Here is a 20,379-nt window from a genome sequence, read left to right on the forward strand (position 1 = left end):
AATAATTTCACATATTTTCATCTTAAAAGGTTTTGACATATTTTCATTTTTCTTAAAAGCTACAATGTGCGAGTTGTTTAATCCATTTAATGAAATGTGTGTGAGATTGTGTAACGTGTGTGTTCAGTGAACTGTATCAGTCTCTGCAGTAGCTTCCAGCTGCAGCAGTCAGTTCAGTTTCTGTTCAGTCTGACTGAGGGAGGTTTTTGTACAACGCGTTTTCACTGTGTGAACACATCCTGACTGTTGGGATAGTGGAAACTCTGACAGTAGTAAACTGCTGCATCTTCAGCCTGAACTCCACTGATGGTCAGAGTGAAGTCAGACTTTGATCCACTGCCTGTAAAACGATCTGGAATCCCTGATGCTCGAGTGGCAGCATTGTAAATGAGAAGTTTAGGAGTTTCTCCATCTCTCTGTTGGTACCAGGCTAAACGGTTCCCATTATGAACATCCTGACTGGTCCTACAGTTGATGGTTGTGGAGCCTCCCAGAGCAGATCTCACTGCTGCAGGCTGAGTCACTGTATACTGGCCTCTGGACTCTGAGGATACAGAGACAAAAACATAAAGCAGCATCACGGTTTTGTGGGCTTCATTTCAGAGGGACGGATGTTCATAGAGGAGAGGAGTTTGATTCTCTGGACTTTACCTGTGAAGCAGCAGCAGAGGAGAGTCCAGATGAGGACGGAGATCAAAGTCATGTTTTTGATGAGGAGGATTTCTGTGGCTTCTCTTGTCATGAAGGACAGCTGTCAGTCATCCAGTGTTCAACTCTCAGGACTATAAACTCTCCCAGAGCACTGGAGCATGGTGCTGCTGATGCAAAGTGGCTCTCTATGGAAATGCTCTGACTGACTCCGACAGGGACTTGGATTACTCTGATGATGCTGTTTAATAAATGGATCAATCAAGTTATCAGTACTGTGTCTCAGTGAAAGATTACAATGATTTTAAGATGTTAGCTTATGATTTTCTTCAAAAGTTGTCTCAATGTCTCATCCTTTTCAACGTTGATAGCTCAAGCAGTAAAACTTAACAGTGTCTCTGTTTTATTAAAGCAGAAGTTGTTCCCAAAGTTCTCTCACAGATGAGATCTGCTCTTCAAATATTATCCTCTCAATGTCAATAATGCTGCACAAATTAGATTAATGTCATCTAATAAATCCAGAACTATTAATTAAAATTTTCTTTTCACACCAATGTTGAGGTTTTTTAAAACAAAGTAGTGTGTTAAGCACTACGTAACTGCTTTCTTTGTTTTTTGTTTTTTTTCCTGAAGGCATTATTGCTCACCACCACTATCTAAAGTTGTCAGAAGTGTTCGTCACCTGCTATTAGATGTTCCTAATCCTGCACAAATATTACAGATAATCTTACCATTTAATGCTTTAGTGTGTTTAAAGTGTTTAAATGTTTGTAGTAGATTTAAATATCCTGTGTGATTATTTATATCTATTAAATTATCTCCTGTTTTAATTTCACCACTTTAATCATGGATTAACTCAGACCGGCTTCAATAAACTGCTCTTTGCACATTATTATAAAACTGGAATGTGAATCTTATTGTAATTAGTTTCTTACTGTAAAATAATATTTCGTTCCTAATCCTGCACAAATATTACAGATAATCTTACCATTTAATGCTTTAGTATGTTTAAGGTGTTTAAATGTTTGTAGTAGATTTAAATATCCTGTGTGATTATTTATTTATTATGTCACTTAAATTCTCTTGTGTTTTAATTTCACCACTTTAATCATGGACCAGCTGTCAAAATGAAAAGTGAATGTGAATCTTACTGTAATTAGTTTCTTAGTGTAAAATAACATTTTGTGATTTATATTTTTTGGTGGTGGGAGCTGTGATTATGAAAGTTTCTGATGCTGATTTGTGGCTTCATATTTTCTTTTAACAGGATATAACTGAGATGGATGTGATACAGTATGAGGCTGAGGTCAAAGGTCATGACCAAGACATTTCTTACCAGTCAAGTCAGTAAATGGGTTCATTATAATTAAAAAACATTGGATCAAACCATAACAGGGTAAGAATGGATGATGAGAAGCTGTGATGGAGAACTTTGTTGGTTTCCACCAAGGCGATAATTGTCCAGAAATTGTCTTCCATGAAAGGTTTTGACATATTTTCATTTATCTTAACAGCTACAATGTGCAAGTTGTTTAATAAATTTAATGAAATATGTGTGTGTGAGATTGTGTAACGTGTGTGTTCAGTGAACTGTATCAGTCTCTGCAGTAGCTTCCAGCTGCAGCAGTCAGTTCAGTTTCTGTTCAGTCTGACTGAGGGAAGTTTTTGTACGACGCTTTTTCACTGTGTGAACACCCACTGACTGTTGATATAGTGTTCACTCTGACAGTAGTAAACTGCTGCATCTTCAGCCTGAACTCCACTGATGGTCAGAGTGAAGTCAGACTTTGATCCACTGCCTGTAAAACGATCTGGAATCCCTGATGCTCGAGTGGTAGCAAAGTAAATGAGAAGCTTAGGAGTTTCTCCATCTCTCTGTTGGTACCAGGCTAAGAGGTGGTATGAGTTATAAACATGAACATCCTGACTGGTCCTACAGTTGATGGTTGTGGAGCCTCCCAGAGCAGATCTCACTGCTGCAGGCTGAGTCACTGTGATCTGGCCTCTGGACTCTGAGGATACAGAGACAAAAACATAAAGCAGCGTCATGGTTTTGTGGGCTTCATTTCAGAGGGACGGATGTTCATAGAGGAGAGGAGTTTGATTCTCTGGACTTTACCTGTGAAGCAGCAGCAGAGGAGAGTCCAGATGAGGACGGAGATCAAAGTCATGTTTTTGATGAGGAGGATTTCTGTGGCTTCTGTTGTCATGAAGGACAGCTGTCAGTCATCCAGTGTTCAACTCTCAGGACTATAAACTCTCCCAGAGCACTGGAGCATGGTGCTGCTGATGCAAAGTGGCTCTCTATGGAAATACTCTGACTAACTCCAACAGGGACTTGTTACTGTTATTTGCACAGTTCTGCATGTAAGATGATTTGTGGGGACAAAATTTAAGTGAAGCCTGCAAGTTCACCAAATGCTTTTAGAAGACGAAGGGTTAAATTCATTTTTTCTTCTCATTAAAATGTTGTCAGAAGATTTTAAAGAGAGGAGAGCCACTTTTCAGACAGGATGACAGGCGTCATGGCAAAAAGAAAATCATGATGAGAATTTTGTAAATTTAGTTACTACATACTCAGCCATAAAGAGACCAATAAAAATTATTTCTTCTTTCCAGAATCTCTTTTATCTACAGGAAGAGGATATAATTGATTGCAAATAACCAATCAAATATTTAATATTAGTTCAGTAAAAGTACTTTAGTGGATCGCAAACCTGGCAACACTTTTTGTACGTTAAAAGGGAAGGGAGAGGAGCAAGATATCCTGCTTAAATTCCTGATCAGATTATGGGCTAAAAGAAGAGAAAATAAGGGTATTTGTGTCCTCTGTAGTGAACATTCTGGTTTTGCATCTCTCCTCTTACACATATGAGTTATTCTATTAATTACTGCTGTACTCTAAAGAGGACATCCTGGGCTTTCCAGTGATACCAAATGGGTAGGGGTGGGATGGTGACAACTTCATCTTCCTTTCAGCACAAAATTGTTATTATATCAACAAGCACATTTCATGGAAAGAGAAAGAAGAAGTGAAATATTGTTTTGTTATTGATCTTTAATGATGATATTAATGTATTTTCTTGTTTATTAACATGTCAGGAATTATGTAGTGAGGTCTGAGAGAAGTTTATTTATTAATGAGTGGAAATAATAGCCCATTTATGAATGTCCTCTATAGTGGACAACAGGATGATCTTAATGTCTTTCACATTTCTAATTTGCTGTGGGACACAGAACAGAGGCAGAGAGGATTCTGTTGAAAATAACTGAGGGAGATTCAGATGTAGATTTGTCAGATGAGATTATCCAGCAAAGCTGCACTACATTCTGACCTGATTAACAGAGAGAGACTTTGGAATGAGATTTATGAGATGTATGATGTGTAGCATGTGATTGACTGGTGTAATGCTGTATTGATGCTGATTTATACCTCTGTGTCTGAGTGTCTGTATTTACACCACCACATGTTTGTGGTTCATCTGTTGGAGCACAGAGGATCATAATGTAACTTATGTGCAACTTTTCAAACAATAATCTTCATGTAGCTGCGATTCACAAACTGTAGACACCACAAGAGCTTTGATCAGTCTGCAGCTGATTCAACATGTTCAGTGGTCTCACTGAATATCTGCTCTTCCAGTGGATCTTTTTCTTTTCATTAATGCTGCGAAAATGAGATTATCCTCATCTAACAGATCCACTACTGCCAGTCCAAACTTTCTCTTCAGCAGCGTTGTTACTGCTCTGTATAACAAAGTGAATATGAGAGAAAGTAAACACAGCTAGAACAGGTAACAGGTAGAGTCTACACAGAACTGTCAATCACCTGCTGAGCTGTGGAGACACCTTGATACAGAAGTTTATTTCAAGCTTTAAGGAATCTGATGTTCTTAATGCATAAATTCATATCATATTTAATATGATTTAATGTAAGAACAAATATCTTTTTACCTCTTTCTTTCATTTAATTACATGTAACAAAGTTGTCACTGTGCTTGTACCACTGTGAGACTAATCATGAGAAATATTGTGATCAATATCTCTAATAGTCTCATATTCATTCTTACAGATATGTGTGAATTATTTAATCGCTTAATATGAAAGGTGTGTGTTTGTGTGTGTATGTGTTCAGTGAACTGTGTCAGTCTCTGCAGTAGATTCCAGCTGCAGCAGTCAGTTCAGTTTCTGTTCAGTCTGACTGAGGGAGGTTTTTGTACGACGCTTTTTCACTGTGTGAACACATACTGACTGTTGATAACATGGAAACTCTGACAGTAGTAAACTGCTGCATCTTCAGCCTGAACTCCACTGATGGTCAGAGTGAAGTCAGACTTTGATCCACTGCCTGTAAAACGATCTGGAATCCCTGATGCTCGAGTGGTAGCACGGTAAATGAGAAGTTTAGTAGTTTCTCCATCTCTCTGTTGGTACCAGGCTAAATGGTCCCCATTATGAACATTCTGACTGGTCCTACAGTTGATGGTTGTGGATCCTCCCAGAGCAGATCTCACTGCTGCAGGCTGAGTCACTGTGATCTGGCCTCTGGACTCTGAGGATACAGACACAAAAACATAAAGCAGCGTCATGGTTTTGTGGGCTTCATTTCAGAGGGACGGATGTTCATAGAGGAGAGGAGTTTGATTCTCTGGACTTTACCTGTGAAGCAGCAGCAGAGGAGAGTCCAGATGAGGACAGAGATCAAAGTCATGTTTTTGATGAGGAGGATTTCTGTGGCGTCTGTTGTCATGAAGGACAGCTGTCAGTCATCCAGTGTTCAACTCTCAGGACTATAAACTCTCCCAGAGCACTGGAGCATGGTGCTGCTGATGCAAAGTGGCTCTCTATGGAAATGCTCTGACTGACTAACAGAAGCATCACATTTATCAAGTGGGATTTTTTATTGCTTGCAGTAATGCGGATATTCACTTTATGTTAAAACAATAAAGACATATTCATCAAATCATATGTGTCCAAGGTAACATATTATTTAAAGAATGACTGCTGTCACATGTTACTGTGTTCAATGAATCTACAGACACTGAGTTTTTCTCTGGGTATATTCACGGGGATTTTATTATTTTTTGTCACAATTTTACACATAAATGATGGTATTTTTTTAAAACCTGTCAAAGTAAAGGATGAAAGGAGAACATTTTAACAGAAGTATTGAGTCTGTTCTACATGGTGTCTTTCACATCTGTCCTGCTGTGTACTACTACAGGGGACATGGATTACTCTGATGATGCTGTTTGATCAATGGATCAATCGACTTTCAGAATATTGATATGGATGTGATTATATTCATTTTAATGTGGTTTGAGCTATTTCAGAATTTAATTTCTTCCATCTAAATGTATTAACACAAAATACATCACACCAATTAAATTTAAAATGGATATGGATCAATCAAGTTATGAAGTTATTGTACAGAATGTTTTTTATTGTTTCAGCTTCTTCTCTCTGAAAGAAAGTTCTTTTACAATGTTGCATATTTATTTCAATATATTTCTATAGAAATTAAAATCAAATTCACTTAACAGTAAAATATAGAAAATATAATGACACTCAGTTGATGTCAGAGAGCCGTGTCTCTCTACAGTGAGAGGTTTTTGTACAGCATCTCAATGAGTTTGTATCACTGTGGTGGACTTTTGGTGGAGGAACCAGACTGGATGTTGGTTTCTCTGCAAATATTACATATAATTTTCCATGTAATACTTAAATGTGTTTTTGTGTGTTTAAATAACCTTTGCCTTGACTTACGTGAAAGATCTTCTGTTTTAATTTCAACACTTTGGTCATTTAGTTTAACTCAGACCACCTTCAATGAACTAGTCATTACACATTATTGTCAAACTGAAATGTGAACAACTTGAAATGAAAAAAAAATAATACAATTTAAAAATGATTATCAAATTTACTTTTACATTTTACACAATAGTTATCTATTATTAAGTTAAATTGAAATTAATTTCAACAATGTACATTTAAATTCAAAAAGGTGTCCAAATCTCTGATCCACTTACTGTAATTAGTTTCTTACTGTAAGATAATATTTAGTGTGATTTATATTTTTTGGTGGTGGGAGATGTGATTATGAAAGTTTCTGATGCTGATTTGTGTCTTCATATTTTCTTTTAACAGGACATATTAGAGATAGATGTGATCCAATATAAGGCTGAGGTCAAAGGTCATGAGGAAGACATTTCTTACCAGTCACGTCAGGAAATGGGTTCATTATCATTAAAAATCATTGGATTAAACCATAACAGAGTAAGAATGGATGATGAGAAGCTGTGATGAAGAACTTTGTTGGTTTCCACCAACACAATCATTGTCCAGAAACTGTTTTCCTTAAAAGGTTTTGACATATTTTCATCTTAAAAGCTACAATGTGCGAGTTGTTTAATCCATTTAATGAAATGTGTGTGTGTGCGTGAGATTGTGTAACGCGTGTGCTCAGTGAACTGTATCAGTCTCTGCAGTAGATTCCAGCTGCAGCAGTCAGTTCAGTTTCTGTTCAGTCTGACTGAGGGAGGTTTTTGTACGACGCTTTTTCACTGTGTGAACACCCACTGACTGTTGGGATAGTGTTGACTCTGACAGTAGTAAACTGCTGCATCTTCAGCCTGAACTCCACTGATGGTCAGAGTGAAGTCAGACTTTGATCCACTGCCTGTAAAACGATCTGGTATCCCTGATGCTCGAGTGGAAGCATAGTAAATTAGAAGTTTAGGAGTTTCTCCATCTCTCTGTTGGTACCAGGCTAAGAGGTGGTAGTTGTTCCAAACATAAACATCCTGACTGGTCCTACAGTTGATGGTTGTGGAGCCTCCCAGAGCAGATCTCACTGCTGCAGGCTGAGTCACTGTGATCTGGCCTCTGGACTCTGAGGATACAGAGACAAAAACATAAAGCAGCATCACGGTTTTGTGGGCTTCATTTCAGAGGGACAGATGTTCATAGTGGAGAGGAGTTTGATTCTCTGGACTTTACCTGTGAAGCAGCAGCAGAGGAGAGTCCAGATGAGGACGGAGATCAAAGTCATGTTTTTGATGAGGAGGATTTCTGTGGCTTCTGTTGTCATGAAGGACAGCTGTCAGTCATCCAGTGTTCAACTGTCAGGACTATAAACTCTCCCAGAGCACTGGAGCATGGTGCTGCTGATGCAAAGTGGCTCTCTATGGAAATGCTCTGACTGACTCCAACAGGGACTTGGACTACTCTGATGATGCTGTTTAATCAATGGAGCAATCAATTTATCAGAGTATTGATTAGGTTGTGTCAGTGATTATTTTTATGTGGTTTGGACTTCATGTGTATTGACAGCTGATTTTTTCAGAATGTATTTTGTTATAATTAAATGTATTACAACACAAATTTAACATTAACTTAATTTAAATTCATTTATATGAAATAAAATCACATATTCATAAATTGGTTGCTCTGTGTTGTTGTCAGTTTTCAAATTAGTTTAGAAATTTTACAAACAAGAGAATAATTTTGGTGAGTTTGTTTGTCTCAAAGTCAGAGAGCCGTGTCTCTCTACAGTGAGAGGTTTTTGTACGACGACTCAATGAGTTTGTATCACTGTGGAACACGTTCGGTGGAGGAACCAGACTGGATGTTGGAAGTAAGTCAAATGTTTAAAATATTTATCATTTTAGGAGTTATTTTTCCTTTTATTTCCTTTTTGTTCAACATTTTTTGCCTGTTCAATTTCATGTAAAACATTTTACAACAATAATTTTCACTAAGAGACAAAGTTCAACTTTAAATTTAAAACTCAAAACTTATTGTAAAGAAAATAAAACATTAATTCAGAGGACAAATCATTATTTACAACCTTAATGGTAAAGTTGCATCTTCAGAGTTTGTAGTTTTAGTTCAGTCTGACAAAGTCAGAGAGCCGTGTCTCTCTACAGTGAGAGGTTTTTGTACGACGACTCAATGAGTTTGTATCACTGTGGTGGACTTTTGGTGGAGGAACCAGACTGGATGTTGGAAGTAAGTTTCTGCTCAAATATTAAATATTGTATCATCAGTTAAGTTTATAATTTCTACATCTGAACATTTGTAGTAGATATAAGTTTTCACTGGGCTGATCTAAAGCACTTTAAAGTCTCAATTTTATTGTTTGTTCCTCCTGTTTAACCTTGAAGTTGAACTTAAAGCAGCTTTACTGAAATTTTCTTTACATGTTCAAGTTAATTTGTTAAATGTGAACAGCTTGAACTGCAGGACAGATTAAAAAACATCAATTGTACTTTAAAAATGATTCTAATATGATCCTTTAATTCTGCTTTAAATTGATTTGAGGTTGAGTAAAAGTTTTTTCAAAGATAAAAAATGTAAAATGCTGTAGAAACTCTGATTGGTTAAATTGCCTCTAGTTGTCTTTTAACCTCAGTTTGAAATCATTTTGACAGTTTTTTTGAGGGTATTTTGTTTTTTGAATGTGTCTTAACATTTTCCATATAATACGGTCATCTGTTGGTTTTGGCTGATAAATTCGATTGACTGTTGCTCTTTTGATAGTGTTGAAAGTAAATATGTTGGTATGAATTCAAACTAAATCATAGATGTCTGAATTTTATATTCAAACTTTATGTCCTTATTTATATATAGTGTATAGTGTAAAATGAAATACAGTAAACAGTCATATAAACTACTTAAAGGAGTTTCTGTCAGATGTTTTTTCTGCTCCACCAGTCACTCACTGACACATTGTTTCACTTCCCTTTAAGAAACCTCTCATGCATATCAGCACAGAAAGAGTCCTCATATGACTCCACTCTCACAGAGTAACGGTGTCCAAGTGTCTGGTGTTTGACTGACAGTTGTGTAGTTCCTGTCCTCTAATGTGATTGGTGTCTTCTAGGTGATGTCCGTCCCACCCTGACGGTGCTGCCCCCCTCCAGCGAGGAGCTGGAGCACGGGAAGGCCACGCTCATGTGTCTGGCCAACAAGGGCTTCCCCTCAGACTGGAGTCTGGCCTGGAAGGTGGACGGCAGCAGCATCAGCAGCAGCTGCAGCTGGGAGGAGAGCAGGAGCCCCGCGGTGCTGCAGAAGGACGGCCGCTACAGCTGGAGCAGCACCCTGAGGCTCCCTGCAGACCAGTGGAGGAAGGTGGGCTCTGTGACCTGTGAGGCCACCCAGGGCTCCCAGACTCCAGTCTCAGAGACACTGAAGAGAGACCAGTGTTCCCAGTCCTGACCTGACTCACTGGGACTCTGATACTGGTTTTACTCTGCTACTGCTCTCACTCTGATCTCTGCAACTCTCTCTCTTTTTCTGTCACTCACTCTCTGATTACATTTTTCATTGATAAAGTTTTATTGCTTGTGTATTTTGTATTATTTCAAGACAATAAAAACCTGTTCATCAAATCAGTTGTTTTCATTTATGTTATTTTATAAGTAACAGATGTTGCTGTCCTAATGGTTTCCTTAATCCATAACAAATTTAACTCAGCTGAGTTTAATATTTTACAATCGCATTGAAATACCTTAAGATAGAAAGTTTGAGTTGATATAATGTAGCGTTGAACAGACCTGATATTTTGCGAACAAAAATCAAAAAGATATAATAATTAAATGATAGAAGTAAACTCATCTGTTGTTCCAGATTTCTTGAAGCTTTTGTGACTGCAAACAATCCCTTTATTACACTTATCACTAATTAGGTTTTTGGCAACAAACACAATTGTCAATATTTTTTAAGGAAATGAGTCATGTGTGTCCTATCAATGATGTGTGCCACTGATTAAAAACTCTCATGTTGAAACAGTTTTAGAAGTGTCCAGAAAGTTGAATGAATCTGAGTAAATGTATAAAATCTGAAAAGAATTTATTGCAATAGAATTATAAAGTAGGATATCATCAGCATATTATATCATCATAGTATCAGTATCAGCAGTACGATCTGAAAATATAACATAACCTGTGTTTTTCTATGAACAAAAACTCATCAAAAACATATGATGAGTTAAGCTTTGTAGAAAACAAAACTGTATCATTTAAACATAAATCATATCAATTCCAAAATAAATGTGATTTACATGAAAATAACCTTAAAAAACAAGGAAATTAATATTCTTTTTAAATAATTATCTAACTAACTAGTGTTAATGTGTTGTAACCATAAGCTTAACTACATTTGATGTAGTTTGATGAGACATTACATATATTACTTAATATTCTATTTAAATGAAATTATTATTATACTTTTATAAGTTATAAATAGTATTTCCTGACTGTATTCTGTTAGATTGATTTCATCATCAGTCAGACTTCTAAAGTGTCTCTATCTCAATGCAGCTGTTGAGTCACATCAGTTCCTCTCCAGCTGAGAGAGGTTTTTGTACAACGCTGTATCACTGTGTGAACGGGAAGCTGTAATCCTGCTGACAATAATAAACTCCTGAATCTTCAGTCTGAATGTGACTGATAGTCAAAGTGAAGTCAGTCCCAGATCCAATTCCACTAAAACAATCTGAAATGCCAGACTGATGGTTTGAAGCCCAATAAATAAGGAGTTGGGAGCTTTTCCAGGTTTCTGAAGACACCTCATTGCTAACACTTGAACTGGTTTTACATCTGATGGAGACAGACTGTCCTGGAACAACAGACTGAGATCCAGGAGATGGAAAAACTCTGACTAATTAACATAATCAGCACATTCTCAAGTGATACTTTTTATTGCTTGCTGTAATGCTGACATTTTTAGTATGTATGAACAATAAAGAAACGATCAAATCATCTGTGTACAAACATATTATTACAATAATAAACTGCTGTCACATGTTAATGTGTTCAATGAGCCTACAGACACTGAGTGCGTCATTTGGTATTTTATCATTTTGTGTCACCATTTTACTCATAAATTATGGTATATTTTAAAGCATGTCAAAGTAAAGGACATAAGAAGCCTGAACTCCATTGATGGTCAGAGTGAAGTCAAAGTTTGATCCACTGTGTCATGGTTCTGTGACTCTAGAGACTCTTGAGAGTCTGGCTCTGTATTCCTTAGTTGCCATTGTCCACCAGAGGCCCTCTGACTTTTCTGTTTTGTGAAGATTGGACTGTGTAGGAGAGGCTTGTTTTGAGTTGGACTTTTTGAGGGACTTTAAGAATTCTGGCTTTATGTCACATACCGTCCAACTTGTCACATACCGAAGCTTGGTCAGGACCCCGTGGCGTCACTTTTTAACGCATTGGGTTCCCCTAGAGTAATTTTTCAACGTGCAGTATCACGGCAGTCACGGCAGAAAGTCAGTTTGTATAGATGTCACGTGAAGTACGTCAACTCAGAAATGTTGATATGCTACATATTACAGGTGTTCAAACGTAGATATTCAACATATCTGTGGTTTGCAGAAACGTACAATGCCAACGTTTTATTCTGGCGGCCAGGCTGAAATTTGTCACCTTATATAGACGTCATTGGTTTCATGGCGTCTATTTCAGACGTTATGGGAGTGCATCAGAAGTCTATTGGACATTCCTGCACGTTGAAAAATGATGCTAAAGGGGTACCCAGTGTGTTAAAAAGTGACACCACGGGGTCCTGACCAAGCTTCGATATGTGACGAGTTGGGAATGAGCACAGGCTGGTCATTTGGGTTGCTTTTATTATTTGGACTCTGCTCATTGTGTTTTTCCTCATGTGTTCATATACTCCTCCTTACACCTTCCCTGTATTCATCCTCCATAGTCCTGCCCTTGTCTCAGTGTTCTTTCCCAATCTTCTGTCACCTTCACACCTGCCCTATATCAGTCTCATCAGCCCTGCTCTGCTCCCAGTGTCTTCCCAGCCTATCAGCTCCCAGCCTGCCCTTGTGTTGTGACACCTCTTCTTTGTTGTCTCATTAGTTTATTGTATTTAAGGTCTTGTTTTCAGTTCAGTCTTGTTGGATCATTTGTTTGGTTTAGTTGCCTGCTTGCACTCACTGTTTGCTGTTCCTGTGTTAGTCAATAAATATATTCTTCAGTTCCTTGTACCTGTTGATTCTCTGCATTTGGGTCCATCTGCTCTGTAATCCATGACACACTGCCTGTAAAATGACCTGGAATCTCTGATTCTGGTTGATTATCTAATTAGCAGTTTAGAAGTTTCTCCATCTCTCTGATGGTACCAAGCTGAACAGTTTGAACTATAAACATTCAGACTGGTCCTATCTGATGGTTGTGGAGCCACAGATCACAGTTGATCCATTAAATCTAAAAAGACAGTACTGTGTCTCAGTGAAAGATTCCAATGATTTTAAGATGTTAGCTTATGATTTTCTTCAAAAGTTGTCTCAATGTCTCGTCCTTTTCACTGTTGATACCTCAAGCAGTAAAACTTAACAGTGTCTTTGTTTTATTAAAGCAGGAGTTGATCCCAAAGTTCTCTCACAGATGAGATATGCTCTTCAAATATTATCCTCTCAATGTCAATAATGCTGCACAAATTAGATTAATGTCATCTAATGAATCCAGAACTATTAATTAAAATTTTCTTTTCACACTGATGTTAAGGCTATTTGAAGCAAAGTAGTGTGTTAAACACTACACAACTGCTTTGTTTTTTTCCTGAAGGCATTATTGCTCACCACCACTATCTAAAGTTGTCAGAAGTGTTAGTCACCTGCTACTAGATGTTCCTAATCCTGCACAAATATTACAGATAATCTTAACATTTAATGCTTTAGTAAGTTTAAAGTGTTTAAATGTTTGTAGTAGATTTAAACATCCTGTGTGATTATTTATATCACTTAAATTCTCTTCTGTTTTAATTTCACCACTTTAATCATTGACTTACTCAGACCAGCTTCAATAAACTGCTCTTTGCACATTATTATAAAACTGAAATGTGAATCTTATTGTAATTAGTTTCTTAGTGTAAAATAATATTTTGTGATTTATATTTTTTGGTGGTGGGAGCTGTGATTATGAACGTTTGTGATGCTGATATGTGTCCTCATATTTTCTTTTAACAGGACATATTTGAGATAGATGTGATCCAGTATGAGGCTGAGGTCAAAGGTCATGAGGAAGACATTTCTTACCAGTCAAGTCAGGAAATGGGTTCATTATCATTAAAAAACATTGGATCAAACCATAACAGGGTAAGAATGGATGATGATATGCTGTGATGAAGAAGTTTGTTGATTTCCACCAAGACAATCATTGTCCAGAAACTGTTTTCCTGAAAAGGTTTTGACATATTTTCATTTATCTTAAATGAATTTTATCCATTTCATGGAATGTGTGTGAGATTGTGTAACGTGTGTGTTCAGTGAACTGTATCAGTCTCTGCAGTAGCTTCCAGCTGCAGCAGTCAGTTCAGTTTCTGTTCAGTCTGACTGATGGAGGTTTTTGTACGACGCTTTTTCATTGTGTGAACACCCACTGACTGTTGGGATGGTGGAGACTCTGACAGTAGTAAACTGCTGCATCTTCAGCCTGAACTCCACTGATAGTCAGAGTGAAGTCAGACTTTGATCCACTGCCTGTAAAACGATCTGGAATCCCTGATGCTCGAGTGGTAGCAAGGTAAATGAGAAGTTTAGGAGTTTCTCCATCTCTCTGTTGGTACCAGGCTAAGTAGTGGTTTGAGTTATAAACATGAACATCCTGACTGGTCCTACAGTTGATGGTTGTGGAGCCTCCCAGAGCAGATCTCACTGCTGCAGGCTGAGTCACTGTGATCTGGCCTCTGGACTCTGAGGATACAGAGACAAAAACATAAAGCAGCATCATGGTTTTGTGGGCTTCATTTCAGAGGGACGGATGTTCATAGACGAGAGGAGTTTGATTCTCTGGACTTTACCTGTGAAGCAGCAGCAGAGGAGAGTCCAGATGAGGACGGAGATCAAAGTCATGTTTTTGATGAGGAGGATTTCTGTAGCTTCTGTTGTGATGAAGGACAGCTTTCAGTCATCCAGTGTTCAACTCTCAGGACTATAAACTCTCCCAGAGCACTGGAGCATGGTGCTGCTGATGCAAAGTGGCTCTCTATGGAAATGCTCTGACTAACTCCAACAGGGACTTGTTACTGTTATTTGCACAGTTCTGCATGTACAATGATTTGTGGGGACAAAATTTAAGTGAAGCCTGCAAGTTCACCAAATGCTTTTAGAAGGCGAAGGGTTAAATTCATTTTTTCTTCTCATTAAAATGTTGTCAGAAGATTGTAAAGAGAGGAGAGCCACTTTTCAGACAGGATGACAGGCGTCATAGCAAAAAGAAAATCATGATGAGAATTTTATAAATTTAGTTGCTACATATTCAGCCATAAAGATAACAATGAAAATGATTTATTCTTTCCAGAATCTCTTTTATCTACAGGAAGGGGATATAATTGATTGTAAATAACCAATTAAATATTTAATATGAGTTCAGTAAAATTACTTTAGTAGACTGCAAACCTGGCAACACCTTTTGTACATTAAAAGGGAAGGGAGAGGAGCCAGATATCCTGCTTTAATTCCTGATCAGATTATGGGCTAAAAGAAGAGAAAATAAGGGTATTTGTGTCCTCTGTAGTGGACATTCTGGTTTTGCATCTCTCCTCTTACACATATGAGTTATTCTATTAATTACTGCTGTACTCTAAAGAGGACATCCTGGGCTTTCCAGTGATACCACATGGGTAGGGGTGGGATGGTGACAACTTCATCTTCCTTTCAGCACAAAATGGTTTCTATATCAACAAGCACATTTCATGGAAAGAGAAAGAAGAAGTGAAATATTGTTTAGTTATTAATTTTATATGATGATATTCATATATTTTCTTGTTTATCAACATGTCCGGAATTATGTAGTGAGGTCTGAGAGAAGTTTATTTATTTGTGAGTGGAAATAATAGCCCATTTATGAATGTCCTATATAGTGGACACCAGGATGTCAGATGAGGAAAATGCTGAGGATGGGTTTGAGCCTGTTGAAGAAGAGGTAGAGAGCTCTGAAGAAGAGGCAGGAGGCTCATCAGATGAGCTGACAGTCACAAAGCAAGATGAAAGGTGTCGGCCAATGTGGGCCAGGACTGGTACATATGTTTTACTATTTCCAGGACAACCATAAATAATGTTTATCCCCAGTAAAAATATATCAATACTACATTGTTGATGGCAGCATATTAATGGCAGCTCAGTATTCCAAATTGAATTTTTACACTCAATAACATAACTACGATACATATTTCATTGTCATCAGGCTTATTCAATTGATTACATATGAAAAATGAATGACTTAATTAAATTTAATTACATTTCTTGCGTTTTTCATCATCATAGATTCACACCTGTTCTACTTGGGCCTCCTGGTTACCAAGATGAACCTACAACCTGTGAAAATTGGAGTCCAACTCAGTACTTTTCTCAGTACATCAACATCAAAGTCTTTGAAGACTTGGCAGCATTCACAAATCAAAGGAATATTCAGATTAGAGGAGTGTCTCTGAATACCACAATTTACCTCAAAAATCTACAAACAAGTAAAACAAATACAGAATGAAATGAAGTTAAATATGTCGTTACTTTAAGGTGGTTGTATAGCTGGAAAACTATACATTTTGTAATGACAAGTTTGACTGTTTTTCCCACCTTAAAATCATCCCGCTGTCTGCTACAGTGGACATGCTGTAAAAGAAAAAAAAAAATTTTGAAAACATCTAAAGTGTAAGATGTTTCTTTTACACTAAACATATAGAAAATAACACAAAAACAAAATCGGAAGTCACATTTTTTCTTTGGTTTTCAGGATGCTGTTTACAAACAAGCTTATTTTATGGTGGTGGGACTCTGAGCAGCTTGAAGTGCTGAATAATTTCCTAATGGAAGCAGCTGAGGAGTTAATGACAAATGATATGAGTAGTGGAGAAAGAGGAAATGTGGCTTCCATACAATGTAAAAGATTTGTTGTATATTTAAAATGGGATTGAGATTATCCAGAAAAGCTGCACTACATTCTGACCTGATTAACAGAGAGAGACTTTGGAAGGAGATTTATGAGATGTATGATGTGTAGCATGTGATTGACTGGTGTAATGCTGTATTGATGCTGATTTATACCTCTGTGTCTGAGTGTCTGTATTTACACCACCACATGTTTGTGGTTCATCTGTTGGAGCACAGAGGATCATAATGTAACTTATGTGCAACTTTTCAAACAATAATCTTCATGTAGCTGTGATTCACAAACTGTAGACACCACAAGAGCTTTGATCAGTCTGCAGCTGCTTCAACATGTTCAGTGGTCTCATTGAATATCTGCTCTTCCAGTGGATCTTTTTCTTTTCATTAATGCTGCAAAAATGAGATTATCCTCATCCAACAGATCCACTACTGCTAGTCCAAACTTTCTCTTCAGCAGCGTTGTTACTGCTCTGTATAACAAAGTGAATATGAGAGAAAGTAAACACAGCTAGAACAGGTAACAGGTAGAGTCTACACAGAACTGTCAATCACCTGCTGAGCTGTGGAGACACCTTGATACAGAAGTTTATTCCAAACTTTAAGAAATCTGATGTTCTTAATGCATAACTTCATATCATATTTAATATGATTTAATGAAATAACAAATAAGTGTTTACCTCTTTCTTTCATTTAATTACATGTAACAAAGTTGTCATTGTGCTTGTACCACTGTGAGACTAATCATGAGAAATATTGTGATTAATATCTCTAATAGACTCATATTCATTCTTACAGATATGTGTGAATTGTTTAATCGCTTAATATGAAAGGTGTGTCTTTGTGTGTGTGTGTGTGTGTGTGTGTGCGTGTGTGTTCAGTGAAGTATATCAGTCTCTGCAGTAGCTTCCAGCTGCAGCAGTCAGTTCAGTTTCTGTTCAGTCTGACTGGGGGAGGTTTTTGTACGACGCTTTTTGACTGTGTGAACACACGCTGACTGTTGGGATAGTGATAACTCTGACAGTAGTAAACTGCTGCATCTTCAGCCTGAACTCCACTGATGGTCAGAGTGAAGTCAGACTTTGATCCACTGCCTGTAAAACGATCTGGAATCCCTGATGCTCGAGTGGCAGCATTGTAAATGAATAGTTTAGGTAACTGGTCCTACAGTTGATGGTTGTGGATCCTCCCAGAGCAGATCTCACTGCTGCAGGCTGAGTCGCTGTGATCTGGCCTCTGGACTCTGAGGATACAGAGACAAAAACATAAAGCAGCGTCATGGTTTTGTGGGCTTCATTTCAGAGGGACGGATGTTCATGGAGGAGAGGAGTTTGATTCTCTGGACTTTACCTGTGAAGCAGCAGCAGAGGAGAGTCCAGATGAGGACGGAGATCAAAGTCATGTTTTTGATGAGGAGGATTTCTGTGGCTTCTGTTGTGATGAAGGACAGCTGTCAGTCATCCAGTGTTCAACTGTCAGGACTATAAACTCTCCCAGAGCACTGGAGCATGGTGCTGCTGATGCAAAGTGGCTCTCTATGGAAATGCTCTTACTGACTCATGGGGTTTTTTTTCAGAGCTTTGACTATTTAAATGAATGATTGGGGTTGTGAATGGATACAAAAAGCTGTGCACTGAGAACTTGAACTAAACTCTGTTTCTCAATAAGATTGGTATTGATTTTGTTGCTTAGGATTTCTGAGGCCTATTAAACCTGATAACTTAAGAGTATTGAGATATGTTTGATTTTGTTATATTTTATACTACTTTTACAGTATTTAAAATGAGTGGTGTGAAATGAAATATTGGAAAACAAGGATTATCAAATAACAAAGACACATTAAGCATTTCTGAAGATAGAGTTTAATGCATTTTTGTCCCATTAAAAAGTTATTAAAACACAATTTGTGGAGTTGAAGCAGTCTCAAGGTGGGATGATGGATGCCATGGCTAAAAGAAAATTGATTCCGGAGATGTTGTTGTTTTCAAGTGAAGATAGTCTGACAGGTAGAAATAAGAACATATGATTACATTTATACAGACTTTCCTTCATCTATACAATGAGTGAGGAAACATAATTCAGTTTAACTTCTTCATATAAGTTCAGTGAAATATGGACACTAATGTTAGGAACATACTTTGCTCTACATTTTTAAAGGGCCCAACAGCTTAAGTTACTAATAAAATGAAGAAAAGAGAGGAGATGATAGTATTCTAATATATAAAAGGACATCATCTGCAAACAAGCTGATTTTGACTGTGATTTTGACTGTCACATAGCACTTTGTTATGTGACAGCACTGTGTTCATAAACAAAGTGTCTGTGAGCAAATGCTTGAACTACTGTATGTAAAAATGTATTTCTCAATATAAACAGCCAAGAGGTTGATTCAGAATTGAAAAGCGATGGAGGCAGAAATCACAGTGTGAGTGGGCACAGAGAAAATCAGGTGGGCCTAGTCCGTCCATGATCAATCATATTTAATAGGTTCTGAAATAGGCCATTACAACCATGCTTGTCTGAATGCACCACAGTTTAACCAAACAAGCCTTATTCATCATCAGAGGCAATGTTACAGACACCAAGACGAACACTAACAGCATATCATTGTCTGACACGGCAGACACATATTCACACACACACACAGACACAGCTGACGGAAGCAACAGCATCATTAATCAAGCGTATGAATAGAGGTAAACTGGCAGCAACATGCTCAGTAACATTAAAAATGACACCTGAACATAGCCTGGCACGGCAGCCACATAAACCACACACATGCACGCACACACACACACACACACACACACACAGATAGCAAACGCAGCAACATCAGCATAAAATCCAGTTGTACACCCAACAAAAACTACCCAATAAACAAATAGGCTAAATGCTACTACAGTCCGAAATTGTAAATTAGCTTACTTTTGATGACAACAGCAGGAGACGGAGGGACTTGGCATTGAATACTGAAAATATTTCATTATAATCCAACAATTCAGTCCGTTCTCTTTCAAAGGAGAGCAGGAACAAAGACTTCAGTCTGTATATCATCTATCATCATTGATGCCCTGATGTCACTTTTTATCCGAAAGACAGTTGAAAAGAGTCTTTCATAGGATGACCATATTTTCAAACCCCCATACCGGGACCCTTAAGTGTACTACATGATCGTGCACGCACACATGTATACACTTATGCATGCACCATAGGCATTTTCATCATGATGGGGGACAATTCCTTCAGCACTTAGCACACCTACCGAGAGTATTCAGATGGCTGTCACCAGCGTTTGCCCCGCTGGTGTAGGTTGCCATGGTGCTACTTCTCGTTTGTAGGCACCGCTTATGTTTGGCCCTCTTAATATGATCTTTTATATCCACATTTCCACACAACCAAAACTGTACTCTTGCAGAGTGTGCAGAACACAGCATTTTTGTTGCCAGGTACTTAACGAAGGAAGGAGTAAACCTCCTGGAGCTCTTTAGAAAAGACTGACTATCTCTTCGGCATGACAGCTAACCGTTAGCATACTAATAAGTTCTGTCAGAAAGAGCCACAGGTGTCTTAGGCTAGCAACAGCCTTGGCAATGACACATTGATTAATTGACACACATACTGACGAATCAGTGTTGAATTCAGAGGTTTGAAAACAAGCATAACTTTATAAATATTATTTTAATTGTGGTGAAAACCTGGACAATTTGGTAGTGCAGCTACTAAAGCTGCTGGCTGGCAGAAAGTAGGCTTCTCTTCCTCTGTTTAATGCACAAGCTGTACACTGAGTGAAGGAGGAGGGGCTGCTTGAATTTCTGGCATTTTCAAAATTC

The 20,379-nt window shown here is 37.8% G+C and overlaps 6 gene segments (V, D, J or C); 1 reads left to right on the forward strand and 5 right to left on the reverse strand.

The window, feature by feature from the left end:
* Positions 1 to 221: 221 nt before the first annotated feature.
* On the reverse strand, positions 222 to 703 carry LOC122970344. The segment is given in 2 exon segments: positions 222 to 544; positions 652 to 703. Coding segments are annotated over 2 exon segments (375 nt in total).
* Positions 704 to 2,327: 1,624 nt separating this feature from the next.
* LOC122969194 lies at positions 2,328 to 2,819 on the reverse strand. The segment is given in 2 exon segments: positions 2,328 to 2,660; positions 2,768 to 2,819. Coding segments are annotated over 2 exon segments (384 nt in total).
* A 2,043-nt stretch (positions 2,820 to 4,862) lies between these two features.
* Positions 4,863 to 5,359, reverse strand: LOC122969206. The segment is given in 2 exon segments: positions 4,863 to 5,200; positions 5,308 to 5,359. Coding segments are annotated over 2 exon segments (375 nt in total).
* Positions 5,360 to 7,208: 1,849 nt separating this feature from the next.
* LOC122970346 lies at positions 7,209 to 7,746 on the reverse strand. The segment is given in 2 exon segments: positions 7,209 to 7,540; positions 7,648 to 7,746. Coding segments are annotated over 2 exon segments (423 nt in total).
* A 481-nt stretch (positions 7,747 to 8,227) lies between these two features.
* LOC122969209 lies at positions 8,228 to 10,040 on the forward strand. The segment is given in 2 exon segments: positions 8,228 to 8,284; positions 9,533 to 10,040. A coding segment is annotated over 1 exon segment (264 nt).
* A 3,972-nt stretch (positions 10,041 to 14,012) lies between these two features.
* Positions 14,013 to 17,930, reverse strand: LOC122969217 (the record flags this gene model as incomplete). The annotated part of the segment is given in 2 exon segments: positions 14,013 to 14,359; positions 17,900 to 17,930. Coding segments are annotated over 2 exon segments (363 nt in total), but the record flags the coding sequence as incomplete, so codon positions are not given.
* Between the last annotated feature and the right edge of the window lie 2,449 nt (positions 17,931 to 20,379).

This window comes from Thunnus albacares, chromosome 19 (genome assembly GCF_914725855.1).
Source record: "Thunnus albacares chromosome 19, fThuAlb1.1, whole genome shotgun sequence".
NCBI classification, from domain to species: Eukaryota; Metazoa; Chordata; class Actinopteri; order Scombriformes; family Scombridae; genus Thunnus; species Thunnus albacares.